The sequence below is a fragment of the Giraffa tippelskirchi genome, chromosome 6, assembly GCF_054371585.1.
Source record: "Giraffa tippelskirchi isolate mGirTip1 chromosome 6, T2T-mGirTip1v1.2.pri, whole genome shotgun sequence".
NCBI classification, from domain to species: domain Eukaryota; kingdom Metazoa; phylum Chordata; class Mammalia; order Artiodactyla; family Giraffidae; genus Giraffa; species Giraffa tippelskirchi.
The window spans coordinates 123,621,524-123,636,718 of NC_137280.1; the positions used below are offsets into that span (position 1 = coordinate 123,621,524).

Genomic DNA, 15,195 nt, shown 5'->3' on the forward strand with positions numbered 1-15,195 from the left:
CACTACCCATAGAAAATTACAGGATACTCTCAATCAAAGCTAGGCTTTCACCAAAACTCCCTAAAAAGCTCCCTCAGTTTATGCTCTCCCCTCCCTTTCTTCTTCCACAAAGAAAATTTGTGGCTGGGAAATTTCAGCCTCAACCCAAAGGCCACAAAAAGAAAGCGAATAGGTCAAATCTGGACCACACATGCACTTTGGTAGTCCTTGCAGATATCACACTAGAATCTGAATTTCTAGCTTCTCTCATAATATGAGATGAGGAGGTCACTAAAGCCATACTCACCTGTGGCAAAAATGGACTGGGAAGTAGCTGTTCCCCAGAGCACATAAGCACTCCAATTTGACAGCCCAACATTTCTTACTGCCTCACACTGTTTCCAACCTGGCCCTGGGAACATCTCTGAGTTGGAGACCCCTGGCCAGTGAGTGACAGAAGGCTGATCAACTGGTAGGCACAGCAACTGACCAAATGGCTGGACTCTTGGATTCAAAAGCGTGTATTAAACACCCTCTGTATGCCAGGAATTGTGCTGGGGGCTGGGTACTCAAAGAAAAATGAGGAATGCAATTTGTGCCCTCCAAGAATTTCTAATCAAGGTGGGAAGACTGACTCTAAAGAATCAGACTGTTTCAGACACAAAGGGCTCTGGGAGTTGAGTGTGCCAGACTCACTGTGATTAGTGATCAAGGAATGTTTCTGGAAAGAACTGGGATTTGAACAGAACTGCTAATCATTTCTCAGGCATTCATGTATTCACTCATACAATAAGCATTTATAGTGTCCATGTTACACAGCATTATACTGGAGACAAAATAAAGTATGCCCATGTCCTTGGGAATCTCATACAATAAGAGACAAAACAACAAACCAGGATAAAGTATGCTGAACTCTATAATCAAAGTGTTGCTATGGAGATACAGATGAGGAGGTATTAGGCAAGGCCCACTGAAGACTGTGGATCTGCAGAATAAAGTAGGAAACTAAGGAGAGAGCACTCCAGACAAAAGAACTGGCTGAGACAAACATGCAGAATGCTTAGAGGACCACATGGATCAGTGTATCAGGAGCAAACAGTACTCGTATGTAATGACAGGGGATATAATTAAAGTGGTAGGACAGGGATACACTGTGATGGGCATGAACACCAGGACAACTGATACATAGGGAATTTATTTAGCAGCCAGTAGGTGCCTCTGAAAACTTCTAAACATGAGGGTTCTCCAATCAGAAATGTATTTAGGAAGACCCTAACAGCAGTGGTACACAATGTCCTGGAGGGAGCCAAAGGAGGAGATAAGAGGAGACTCCTATAAAAACCCAGGTGTATGGGGGAAAATGGATATACGTATATGTATGGCTGAATACCTCCCTGTTCACCTGAAACTATCACAACATTGTTAATCAGCTATACCTCAATACAAAATAAAAAGTTTAAAAAAAAAGCACTCAGGTATACTTCCAGGAAACAGAGGAAGCAGTAAGACAGGATGAGAAAGACACAGCAGAGGCCTGCCCCAAATTTTAAGACAATGGCATCTCTGAAAACATTTTGTGTGTGTGTGCAGTAGTCAGGATTATTTTTTTATTTATTTTAATTGGAGGATAATTACTTTACAATATTGTGATAGTTTTTGCCATACAGCGATTCATGAAAACACTCCTTGATTTCTGTTTTTCTACCTATGCAGACTGGTCCTGCCCCTAAATAATGAGGTTTAACTCTATTTGTTTCATTCAGAAGTAAGGCACAGGCAATAGTTATGATGTCAGAATTTTTAAAACTCAGCTTGAAATCAATAAAATGGAGGCGAGGCTAGTTAGTAACTTCAGGGGCTTTTCCCCCACTTCCACTCCCACTGCTACACTGAACCAGTTGCAAATCTCAAAGCAAAAGAGAGCCAACTTGAGCACAAAATCCGGGTCAGTGTAATTGACTATGCCTCTCTGACCTCTCACAAGGCCAGAAATGGGCATACAAATCAGAAAAAGGCCGTGACAGAAGTCAAAGTTCCTTTAATGAGCTAATTGCTTCATGTCTGGCTGAAAAGCAGAAGGCCAGAGACAAGGAGAACACATTGTCTCAGAGGGCTGTAGGCAGGCTCTGGACTAGCCAGCCCTGCTTCATTAAAATCACCATGTCAGATGCCCCTTGACTGGGATAGCCAGTAGAGCGAGCCTCAAAAAGGTGAGAACTAAATCAAACAGGTGAGAACTAAATCAAATAAGGATGGAGGTGGCAAAGAAGCTGCAAAGTCCTTTGCTGTTCACAACTTTTAGTTATTTAGCATGAGCATGATCAACGTGACTGACAGGAATAATAAACCAGCCAACAAAGACAATGATGTGATGGTTAAGAGCACACTTAAACAGTCAGCATAATTTATCCTCTAACCGGGTCAGGAACTGGAAACTGTTGTTGCTGTCGTTATTGATAATAATATACAGAGCACTTACACTGTGCCAGTGAATGCACTTTCTACAATTCTCAATTCTCAAGACAGCTACAAAAGTAGCTATTACTATTCCCATTCTACAGATCATGAAATCAAGGCTTAGAGAAAGTAAGCATCTTGTTAACAATCTGAAATCTAACAATAGAAGATTAAGAAACCAAATGAACTGATCCATGAGTGGGGCTTTTTTTTGACTGTAGTTCCCCAGTAGCATACTGAACACCTTCTGACCTGGGCGGGGGGAGGTCATCTTCTGGTGTCATATATCTTTACTTTTTCATACTGTTTATGGGGTTCTCTCAGCAAGAATCCTGGATTGGTTTGCCATTCCCACCTCCAGAAGATTACGTTTTGTCAGAACTCTCCACTATGACCCGTCCATCTTGGGTGGCCCTGCACAGCATGTCATATAGTTTCACTGAGTTATGCAAGTGCCTTCACCATGACAACACTGTGATCTATGAAAGGTTGACTGAGGAGGCTTTACAAATAGCTGACAAAAGAAGAGAAGTGAAAAGCAAGGGAGAAAGGGAAAGATAAACCCAGCTGAATGCAGAGTTCCAGAGAATAGCAAGCAGAGACAAGAAGGCCTTCTTAAATGAACAATGCAAAGAAGCAGAGGAAAACAATAGAATGGGAAAGGCTAGAGATCTCTTCAAGAAAATTGGAGATATCAAGGGAACATTTCATGCAAGGACGGGCATAACAAAAGACAGAAACAGTAAGGACCTAACAGAAGCAGAAGAGATTAAGAAGACATGGCAAGAATATACAGAAAAACTACATAAAAAAGGTCTTAATGACCTGGATAACCACAATGGTATGGTCACTCACCTAGAGCCAGACATTCTGGAGTGTAAAGTCAACTGGGCTTTAGAAAGCATTACTACAAACAAAGATAGTAGAGGTGATGGAATTCCAGCTGAGATACTTCAAATCCTAAAAGATGATGCTGTTTAGGTGCTGCACTCAGTATGTCAGCAAATTCGGAAAACTCAGCACTGGCCACAGGACTGGAAAAGGTCAGTTTTCGTTCCAATCCCAAAGAAAGGCAATGCCAAAGAAGGTTCAAATTACTGTATAATTGTGCTCATTTCACATGCTAGCAAGGTAATGCTCAAAATCCCTCAAGCTAGGCTTCAGCAGTATGTGAACCAAAAACCTCCAGATGTACCAGCTAGATTTAGAAAAGGCAGAGGAACCAGAGATCAAATGGCCAGCATCTGCTGGATCATAGAAAAAGCAATAGAATTGCAGAAAAATATCTACTTCTGCTTCACAGACTACACTAAAGCCTTTGACTGTGTGGATCCAAAAAAACTGTGAAAAATTCTTAAAGAAGTGGGAATACCAAACTGAGAAACCTGTATGCAGGTCAAGAAGCAAAAGTCAGAACCTTACATGTAACTACTGACTGGTCCAAAATTGAGAAAGGAATATGACAAGGCTGTATACTGTCACTCTGTTTATTTAACTTATATGCAGAGTACATCATGTGAAATGCCAGGCTAGATGAATCACAAGCTGGAATCAAGACTGCCAGGAGAAATATCAACAACCTCAGACATGCAAATGATACTATTCTAATGGCAGAAAGTGAAGAGGAACTAAAGAGCCTCTTGATGAGGGTCAAAGAGGAGAGTGAAAAAGCTGGCTTAAAACTCAGTGTTCAAAAAACTAAGATTGTGGCATCCAGTCCCATTAATTCATGGCCAATAGAAAGGGAAAAAGTGGAAGCAGTGACATATTATTTTCTTGGGTTCCAAAATCACTGCTTATGATGACTGCAGCCAAGAAATTAAGACACTTGCTCCTTGGAAGAAAAGCTATAACAAACCCAGACAGCATATTAAAAAGCAGGGACATCACTTTGCCAACAAAAGTCTGTCTAATCAAAGCTATGGTTTTTCCAGTTGTCATGTACAGATGTGCGAGTTGGGACACAAAGAAGGCTGAGTGCTTAAGGATTGATGCTTTTGAATTGCGGTGCTGGAGTAGGTGCCTGAGAGTCCCTTGGACAGCAAGATCAAACCAGTCAATCCTAAAGGAAATCAACCCTGAATATTCATTGGAAGGACTTTGGCCACCTGATGCAAAGAGTTGACTCACTGGAAAAGATCCTGCTGCTGGGAAAGACTGAAGGTAAAAGGAGAGGAGGGCATCAGAGGATGAGATAGATAGCATCACTGACTCAATGGACATGAAATTGAGCAAACTCTGGGAGATAGTGAAGGACAGGGAAGCCTGGCATGCAGAAATCCATGGAGAGTCAGACACTATTTAGTGACTAAACAGCAGCAACAACAGTTAATTTACAATGCTGTGTTAGTTTCAGGTGTATAACAGTGATTCAGATAAAGAATATATACATATATAAAGAATATATATTTATATTATACATATATAACATATAAAGTATATTCATTATAGGGCTTTCCTGGTGGCTCAGTTGGTAAAGCGACTGCCTGCAACGTGGGAGACCCGGGTTCTATCCCTGGGCTGGGAAGATCCCCTGGAGAAGGAAATGGCAACCCACTCCAGTACTCTTGCCTGGAAAATTCCATGGACAGAGGAGCCTGGCAGGCTACAGTCCACGGGATCACTAAGAGTCAGGCATGACTGAGAGACACAAAGAACATATATTGTATATATATGCATGGCATGCAACCTCTTAGTTCGCCAACCAGGGATAGAACCCAAGCCCCCCACAGTGTAAGCACAGTCTTAACCAATAGGATAGCCAGGGAAGTCCCTCCATTATATTAATTGGTTATTACAAGATATTGAATCTAGATCCCTGTGCTATACAGTAGGTCCTCGTTCATCTATTTTATACACAGTAGTATGTACCTGTTAATTTCAAACTAATTTATCCCTCTCCCCCTTTCCCCTTTGGTAAACATAAATTTATTTTCTATTTCTGTGTTTCCATTTTGTAAATAAGTTCATTTGTATCACTTCTTTTAGATTCCACATATAGGTGATATTATATGGTATTTGTCTTTATCTGACTTCCTTTACTTAGTATGATAATCTCCAGATCCATCCATGTTGCTGCAAATGTCATTATTTAATTCTTTTTTATGGCTGAGTAGTATTCCATTGTGTGTGTGTGTATATATATATATATATATATATATATATATACACACACCACTTCTAGTTTATCCATTCATCTATTGTTGGGACACTTAGGTTGCTTCCATGTCTTCGCTATTGTAAATAATGCTGCTATGAACACTGGACCCCTGAGTGGTTTTAAACCACTATGACATACCATCCATTTCTTCACTTTTTCTTTTAGAAATGTTTTAAAGGTTTGCTTGGGTCACAAAATAAGGTCCACTGCTTCACTGGCTCCATTCTTTATAGAACACACAGCAGTCTGGCCTGGGCACTACTTTATTGTTTCTAAAACAAGTGGAAACTTCAAATCTATTTCCTTTGGAGTAAGAGCAAAAGGAAACACTTATAAATGGGAGAAAAATTGGCATGACACCCAAAAACCTCACCTGTGAGAGTTGTAAGATAATGAACAAGGCAGTCAACGGAGGCAGGGCCTTCTCCCTCCATAGGGATTTTTAACTGCAATAACATCTTGCATCTTTACAAGGCTCTAAATAATTCCAACAACTTCTATGGCCATCTTCTGCAAGCCCTCTGGCTTGAGTCTCAGCTCTGCCACTAATATGCTGGTGGTCCTAAAAAAGGTATATGGCCCATTTCAGGTGCCTGAAGCCCATTTCATCAGTAAAATAGGAACCCATCAAAAGTAAAACTGAAGCACTGGGTGGTAACAGAACTAGAAGGGTACCTTCTGACTGTTTACTCACCCAAGGAACCACAAAGAGCCATCCCTTGAATTTGAACCAGACTCAGTCCTGATTTTTGCAATGAAATTGATATAAAGACCTCCTAGGATGATCTCTTCCAGCACAGAAATAATGTGAATTTAGACTGACTATAATCGAAATCAAATCCCATGAGTGAATATAATCTAAATCAAATCCCATGAGTATGACATGCCAAGGGTCACAAAATCAAGATTAAACTCCTTGCTAAGGAGTTGGCCTCTTATGCTTCCAATGTCTACTACTTCCTAGGTTCAAAGCATGATCAATCAATGTTTGTATTGATTGTCCTACTTTGTTTCTTCCTCTGAACTGAAGCCTGCTAGTTTTCCACAGTTTGGTCAAATGGATCCTACCTCCTTGGGAGTCTCACAGAGATAAGAGGCATAAGCATGAAACTATTCACAAATGTAAAGAAATGTCCATTTAAAAGTCCACTGGCATCAGCCTTCCTCACCAGACCTTTGGGATGCATTTCTCATCTTCCAGTTTCTAGAACTCCTCTCTCTCACAAGACAGAAAGGGCAGACAACTTGCAGAAGGGAAGTAGCAAGACATGGATCAATTCATTGACTGCTGTATGTTCTTCTACCTGTGAGGACAGTAAGTGGTAATTAAAAGGCATAATCAAGAATGCTTTCAGTCAAGACATAGCCAGCAAGCAGACCTCAGAAACGTACCCCTTCCCATTTCTCTGTGAATCTGACATGTGACATGGGCTGAACAGACACTGCCCAATTTTCAGTCCAAGAACATCTGCACTCAGCTGTGATAAATAAAGGCCAAGGAGCCACTAGAGAAACAAATGGCAAATGCAGTACCTGAAAACTCTTAAGATTTGGAAGAAAATAAAAACAATAAAGAATAAACTCAATTCCAGCCTATTTGGAGAAGTCCAAATAAAAATATCCCTCCTACCTTCACTCATATTCCATTTCTTCTCCAACTCCCTTAACATCATTAGGCTTTGAACCAGACAATACAGAATAACTTCAGAAAGGGACAAACAACTTCTGCTCTGAATTATTAAGAATAGTAATAAGCAAAAAATAAACATAATTCTTACTAATCCTCATGCTCACAAACATCTAATGGCCAACAAGTTTACTGGGCCCACCACATGCATTTGGTCAAACTCTATACATGACATGCTCAGTGATTAGAAACAGCTCTACTGGTTGGAAAATGGAGTTAATAAGTACAAATCCACAGCTTTGACACTCCTAAAAACCAACTAGCTCCAATCTTTCCATGAAAGCTGTCAGCTACAGCCAGCCATCTCATAAGAGGGCCAAACAGAGGAGAGGGACAGATGCCTATCCCTAAGGCATCTCCAACCTGGAAAAACTCAATGACCTCTTCAACAGCAGAACTATTTTCACATTTTTCTTTGGGTTTGGCATCCAGTAGGACCTTAAGGAAGTAAGCTGAATGGTCGATTATCCTGATGATGACTGCAGACTTTTAAGGGGTGGGAATGGGTAGCAAACTGCAAAGAAGTAATTCTGGAATCAGAATTGGATTTAAAGACTGGCTACATCAAACTTTTTCACCTCGATCAAATCATTTAACCTCACTGAGCTTCAGTTACTTCATCTGTAAAATGGAGATAAACTATCTTATAAGGTTGGTGTGAGGATTGAATGAGATTAATAGTCTCCTGTTTTTACTAGTGTGGTGTTTGAGGTATTGAAAAAGCTTATGGTAACATCTGGAACTTCTGGATAAAAAACAAGTCTTGATGCACAAGAAAAGATATTCAACATTGCTAATTATTAGAGAAATGCAAATCAAAACTACAATATCACCTCACACCAGCCAGAATGGCTATCATCAAAAGAAATCCACAAACAACAAATGTTGGAGAGTGTGTGTAGAGAAGGGAACCCTCCTACACTGTTGGTGGGAATGTATATTGGTCCAGCCACTATGAAGGTTCCTTAAAAAACTAAAAATAGAGCTACCATATGACCCTGCAATCCCTCTCCTGGGCATACATCCAGAGAGAAACATGATCTGAAAGGATACATACACCCCAATGTTCACTGGAGCACTGTTTACAATAGCCAAGACATGCAAGCAACCTAAATGTCCATAGAGAGAGGAATGGATAAAGATGTGGTACATATACACAATGGAATATTACTCAGACATTAAAAATAATGAAATAATACCATCTGCAACAACATGGATGAACCCAGAGATTGTCATACTGAGTGAAGTCAGACAGAGAAGGAGAAATAGCATGACATCCCTTATATGTGGAATCTAAAAACAAAAAAAATGAGACAAACGAACTTACCTACAAAACAGAGACTCACAAACTTAGAGAACAAATTTATGGTTTTTGGGGGGAAGAGATAATGAGTTTGGGATGGACATGCACACACAGCTATATTTCAAATGGATAACCAAACAAGGACCTACTATATAGCACAGAGAACTCTGCTCAATGTTATGTGGCAGCCTGGATGGGAGAGGAGTTTGGGGGAGAATGGATACATGTAGACGTATAGTTGAGTCCCTTGGCTGTTCACCTAAAATGGCTGTTCACCTAAAACTATCACAACATTGTTAACTGGCTGCTGCTGCTGCTGCTAAGTCTCTTTAGTCATGTCTGACTCTGTGCGACCCCACAGACAGCAGCCCACCAGGCTCCCCCGTCCCTGGGATTCTCCAGGCAAGAACACTGGAGTGGGTTGCCATTTCCTTCTCCAATGCATGAAAGTGAAAAGTGAAAGTGAAGTCGCTCAGCCGTGTCTGACCCTTAGCGACCCCATGGACTGCAGCCTACCAGGCTCCTCCGTCCATGGGATTTTCCAGGCAAGAGTACTGGAGTGGGGTGCCATTGCCTTCGTTAATTGGCTATACCCCAATTAAAAAAAAAAGTTAAAAAAATGAGCATTGATGACTATATTAGTGAGACAATATAGGATAAGACCATGCATTCTCAATGAGGGCAAAATCACCCCCAAAGGGGTGAAAATTGATTCCTGAGGAAGAAAAAAAAATCTTAGCTATTACAACAGCTTGAGGCCCAAAGGGCTACAGTACATAAACAGATACACAGTATACTGTGTTGTATTAAAATTCCATTGATTGGAGGCAGAGGGGCAATTAGGGGAAAAAATGTCTCAAAAGGTGCTAATGAACAAAAGGTTGAGAGACACCAGATTAGATGTCCAAAGGGACAACCCAGTTTCCAAAAGAACCTGATCATATTGGCACCCTAATCTTTCACATCCAGCCTCCAGAACTGCAGGAAATAAGTGTGTGTTATTTAAACCACCCAATCTACGGTGTTCCATTATAGCAGTCCATAATGGACTAAGTGACTTCTCAAGGCCTCAAATTTTTCCTAGGACACTATCAGGAGAATGAGGGCAGACATGACCAGCCAACACAACCACACCCTTGTCCATCAGTCTGGACTATAATTCAGTTGCTCCTGGGTTCTGTCTCCAAGGTAGAAAATTGCACAAGTGAGGATGCCAGCTGTAAACTCTTCACAAATCAGGAAAATTCTAGCAGGTTCTTCACACGTGTCCTGAGTAGCTTCCCTCTTTTATGAGGTTTTTATCCCAAAGACAAATTCAATTATTGCTGAAGCTGGTCACCAGGGGTCACCCACAGCCTCACCTGAATGACAACCAGCTATCCTCTTTCCCTACTTGGCAGTAAAACCCTTGGTGGAAGTAAATGAAGAAAAGGGCAGGATATTCCTTCCTTACACCAAATATAATTAAAGTAAGAAGTTCTATGTTGCAGAAGACTAAGACTTGCAGCTTAAAGCCGACTCAGAGAAGGATAAAGCATTCATCCTCGCTCAGAAAGAGCAAAGATTAGCTCACAAGGACACGTCTCCAAACTGACTCCAAATCCAGGAGTTAAAGATGACTGTGCTATAGAGCGTGATCCAAACACCAGCTGAGGCCCCACAGAAAAATCCCCAGGAATCCACCACCAGGGGGCTGGCATTATAAGAGTGTTCAGATTAGCTCTCGTGAAAAGAGGCTTACTCCAAGAGACTGGCAGACAGCCTCCACAGCACAGCGTTACTCAGGAAAGGATAGAAAATGAAAAAAAAAAAAAAAGACAGGCAGGATGAGGTCAGAGCATGAATCTACAAACATAATGAAATGCCAATGAGAAGGCATCCGCCTATTTGGAAAAAGGTACAACTTGCCTTTACAAACTCTCTTGTCTTTTAATATTTTCATTATTAGCAAATCTTTATTGAGGGTGAAAACAGTCACTGCATTCCTGTGTCCCAAAAGCTTCATATGTACTACCTCATTTAACCACTCTTCAAAGTATTAGTCCCATTTTTATCCACTGGAAAACCAAGCCTTAGAAGTGAAATAACTTGTTAGAGGTCATATTGCTAATAAGCGATAGACTCAGAATCAAAACTCATGTTCAGGGAATTCCCTAACAGTCCAGTGGTGAGGACTCCATGCTTTCACGGCCGAGGGCCTGGGTTCAATCCCTCATGGGGAACTAAGATCCCACAAGCCATGCAACATGCTCACCCCCATCCAAAAAGAAAAAAATCTCACATTACCACTACGTCCACTTCAAATGAACTGTTAAGTCACCTGAGGTCACGTGACAGGTTGCCTAACCATGCCATTTGTAGTTAAAAAAAAAAAAACAAAGAACAGCAGCAACTGTATGGTGTCATGTATTAATGAAACTGATCTCTCATATGGTTCAAAAACATCTCTGACAACTTCAAGATGGATTTTCAAAATTCAAAACTATTTTGTACAAAGGCCATATCAATAAAAAAAATTTTTTAATGGGACTTCCCTGGAGGTCCAGTGATTAAGACTCTACACTTCCGATGCAGGTCTGATTTCAGGTTGGGAAACTAAGATCCCACAAGCTGAGTATGGAGGCAAAAAAGAAAAAAACAAAAGGCCATTATCAGGATGCCACCCTCAATCCCCACCACTTACACATGCCATTCTAAAAGAACAATACTCACTGAGAATTAAGTTCTGGCATGCTTATTTGAAAACCATTTTGTTACTTTGCAGTTTTTTAATTACTCTTTTCTCCTGTCAACGAAACACACGAGGGCTCAAAATTGGCCTCTGCAGAAAAGTAATAGCTGGCATTCAAAGACATCAAGCAAGAGGAAGAGAGCAGGAATCAGAGGACAAAGCTCATTTCCGGGCTACCACATCTCTACTAATATACTACCCATTCTCACCGTCTGTAAAATGGGGGCAGTAAGTCTTGTCCGTTGACAGTTTCATCCGAACAGCACATGTATTAATCTGCAGATTAAATCCACTAAACACCCAAAAGAACAGTAAAAATAAGCCTGATATGGCAACACCTTAAAAACCCAAGGGCCAGGCTTCGCTAGTGGCTCACTGGTAAAGAATCCACCGGCTATTGCAGGAGATATGAGTTCCATCCCTGGTCCAGGAAGATCCTACCTGCTGCAGGGCAACTACACCCAAGTGCATCATAACTACTGAGGCTGTGTTCTAGAACCAGACGCCCCAACTACTGAAGTCCAAGCCCCTAAAGTCCCTGCTCCACAACAAGAAAAGACACAGCAATGAGAAGCCGGCGCACCACAACTAGAAAGCAGCCCCCACTCTCCGTAACTAGAGAAAAAGTCCATGCAGCAATGAAAACCAAACAGTCAAAAATAAGTTAAAAAAATTTAATTCCATTTAGAAAAAAGTGCAAGGACCAAGTTCTCAACTGAAGCTACAGACCAAGTCCTGATCCATTTCACACAAATATCAATCCTGATATCCTCCTGTCCTAGCTCCCATCAAAATCCTATCCAATCTCCAAATCTGGCTATAATTTTATCAGAAAAGAAACTTGGGTGGGTTGAGAGCTAAAAAGACACACAGATACAAAACACATCTTTCACACTGTCTAAACAAACACTGTGTTTATAAATATCAATTTATTCTCTTGGCAAACATGAAGGATTCATTCTTCTCCTGCTTACCTAGTCTAGGTTTAATCTAACTTCCTAAATCCCCAAAAACAGTTTGCTGTTTTGTTTTATTTAGGTCGGAAAGCCAGTTGGACTTGAATTTGAGGCCAAGTATTTAAAAACATTTATTTAAAAAGCTAATCTTACATATCAATCATGTATTTTAAGTTATTTAAGGTATCAAACAGCCCTCTAGCTCCTCTAGCGCAAAGGAACCCCCCAATAACCTCGCAGGTGCTGGGCATTTCCTGATTACCTTGTTTTTCCCACATGTGGCTCATAGTTCAAATGATTTTCTATTGCTTTCCGTAGCAGAGAATTTCAAAGCGAGGACTTCGGGACCACCTGAATCAGAACCACCTGGGGAAAACTGCAGGTACCCATGCCTCACTTTACCCAAAATGCCTGAAAATAATGACCAGAGATAAACAACCCTCTGGGTGATTTGAAACACACCAGGGATACGCACAACCTTCTGGTGATTTGAAACACACCAAAGTCTCTAACTCTGACTTTACAGGCAAGTATTTCATCTACCTAGGGAAAAAAAAAAACACAAGATAGAAGTGGAAATACAACGCGGGTATCGTTCAATTCCATATGGTGAAGAGACACCAGAATGTCAATCCTAGAGCATCTGGACAAATGAAGAAACTGAGACCGGGAGAAGAGAATAGGGAAGAAAACAAAAACAAATGAGAAGCCAAAAGCCTATCTCGGACCCCCACTGCCTCCTCGCCTGGCATTCAAGCAAGTATCCTGGAGACGTTTCGAGTGGGAAAGACAGGGAAGGCAGCCTTGGGCTGAGAGGCCAGGTCTGCAGAAACTAGTGAGGAGTCCAGAGCCCACTTACACGTCCCGCTTCAGAGACACTGGTGGGATGTGTAGGGACCCCGAACAGTGCAGGGAAGGCGCCAGGGCCGCTGGCGGGTAGAGACCGGGGCAGCGCCCTGAGCCTCCAGCCCAGGCCCAGGGCCGGGTGGCCTTACTGCCCCTACCTTCGGCTTCCCGCCCGGCAGCCCAGGGGCAGACACAATCCCCACAATTCCAGGCGGCCGCAGCGGCAACCAGCTCCCCGTACGCAGACGCGACGGCTACCGTCAGAACCCGTGAGCGCGCGGCTATTATGTCACTTGCCTCCTCACCCAATTGTCGCCTTCCAGAATAGCCGACCGGCGTCCCACTCCCTTTTCCGCACTCGGAGTTGTTAGCCCCGCCCCTCTCGCTTCTGTCAAGTCCCGCCCCCTAGCGTCTACCTGAGCGAACCGCCTGAATCTTGTTAAACCCAGTATCCTTCCGCCAGTGTGAGATACTTGCGGGTCCAGTTTGCTTCTAAGTCAGACAGAAATAGGACTTTGAAGTTTCACCTCTGATTTCCCAACAGCTTCTCCTTCGCGGAAGAATCATCAGAAAGAAACTAGAGGTGACACTGCACCAGAAATCCAGTGGTTAAGACTCAGTGCTTCCACTATAGGGGCCACGGGTTCAATGCCTGGTCGAGGAGACTGCAAGCCTCGTGGCCTAGACAAAAAAAAAAGAAGAAGAAAGAAACCAGAAGGATAGGGAGTGAAAAAAATCAAACTGGTGTGACTAAGCTGGGATATAACAGGGACATGAAAGAAGCTTTGAGAAAACTCATCAGTAAGATACCACTGCCTTTTCAGGACTGTGTTATTTAATTGCCACACACTTGTGTGTTTTCTAGCTGTTATTCTCTTATTTAGGGCTTCTCTGGTGGCTCAGACAGTAAAGAAGCTGCCTTCAATGCAGGAGATAAAGTTTGATCCCTGGGTCGGAAGGTCCCCTGGAGAAGATCATGGCAACCCACTCCAGTATTCTTGCCTGGAGAATCCCATATATAGAGGAGACTGGTGGGCTATAGTCCATGGGGCCATAAAGAGTCGGATACAACTGAAGCAATTTAGCATGTACACACGCATTCTCTTATTTATTTCTAGATTCATACCACTGTAGTCAGAAATGACACTGTATGATTTCAATATTTTCAAATGTATTGATACTTGTTTTGTGGCCTAAGATGTGAACTATCTAAAGAGTGTTCTATGTGCACTGGAGAAGATTGTTCTTTCTGCTTTTGTTGTGTGTAGTGTTTATATAGGGCTTCCCTGGTGGCTCAGAGGGTAAAGAGTTTGCCTGCAATGTGGGAGAACCAGGTTCGATCCCTGGGTCAGGAAGATCCCCTGGTGAAGGAAATGGCAACCCATTCAGTATTCCACACAGTATTCTTGCCTGGAGAATCCCCATGGACAGAGGAGCCTAGTAGGCTACAGTCCATAGGGTCCCAAAGAGTTGGACACGACTGAACGACTTCACTTTCTTTTCAGTCTCAAACAATAAACAGTCATTTTAGAAAATTCATACAGAATAGGGCACCTGCAAGTCACCTACTTTATATGCTTAAGTATTGTGTGAATTGACAACGACCAATTATTTTAAAAATGAAAGTTACCTGCAGCTCTAATTCTGCTCTACCACTGAATGTCTTATTTATATATGCCAGGTGTTGCATATACATTATATTTACTTCTCATAACTTTTCAAGATCAGAATTGTCACACACACACCCCTTTTCATAGATGAGGAAGCTATGGCTCAAAGAGGTTGAAGGACTTATGCAAAGTCATACAATCACAAAGTGCTAGAACCGGGAGTTTAAGTCTGATTTGGATGCCTGCAAAAGTCCTGTTCTCTTTCCATAGTACCTTCTTGCCTGGAACGGCTTAGTGTTAGTTGCTTAGTCCTATCTGACTTTTTGAGACCCCATGGACTGTAGCCACCCAAACTCCTCTGTCCATGAAATTCTCCAGGCAAGAATACTGGAGTAGGTAGCCATTCCCTTCTCCAGAAGATCAAGACTTTAGTGAGTACTGCCAGTTTATTAGAAAGACCTATGTA

At 41.9% G+C, this 15,195-nt stretch overlaps 1 protein-coding gene and 1 pseudogene across 51 annotated transcripts in view; both read right to left on the reverse strand.

The window, feature by feature from the left end:
* LOC145510221 (heterogeneous nuclear ribonucleoproteins A2/B1 pseudogene) overlaps positions 1 to 13,301 on the reverse strand; it is a 49,090-nt pseudogene extending 35,789 nt beyond the window's left edge. Inside the window, exons 1-2 of the transcript XR_014056882.1 lie at positions 13,133 to 13,301; positions 6,771 to 6,900 (exon numbers count right to left, since the gene is read on the reverse strand). The product of XR_014056882.1 is annotated as a heterogeneous nuclear ribonucleoproteins A2/B1 pseudogene (transcript). The remainder of the gene's footprint in view (positions 1 to 6,770; positions 6,901 to 13,132) is intronic.
* SIL1 (SIL1 nucleotide exchange factor) overlaps positions 1 to 15,195 on the reverse strand; it is a 286,900-nt gene that overhangs the window by 198,620 nt on the left and 73,085 nt on the right. For 4 of the 50 annotated variants that reach the window (XM_081500909.1, XM_081500896.1, XM_081500921.1 and 1 more), the window contains exons 1-2: positions 13,278 to 13,381; positions 6,771 to 6,900 (exon numbers count right to left, since the gene is read on the reverse strand). The exons of 3 other annotated variants lie outside the window; for them this stretch is intronic. In XM_081500909.1, the coding sequence (XP_081357035.1) occupies positions 6,771 to 6,790 (20 nt within the window). In that variant the 5' untranslated portion in view covers positions 6,791 to 6,900; positions 13,278 to 13,381. Of the gene's footprint in view, positions 1 to 5,969; positions 6,159 to 6,664; positions 6,901 to 12,535; positions 12,685 to 13,128; positions 13,382 to 13,416; positions 13,480 to 13,646; positions 13,801 to 15,195 lie in introns of those variants that run through there. 43 more of the 50 variants (XM_081500910.1, XM_081500898.1, XM_081500920.1 and 40 more) reach the window with 25 other exon arrangements.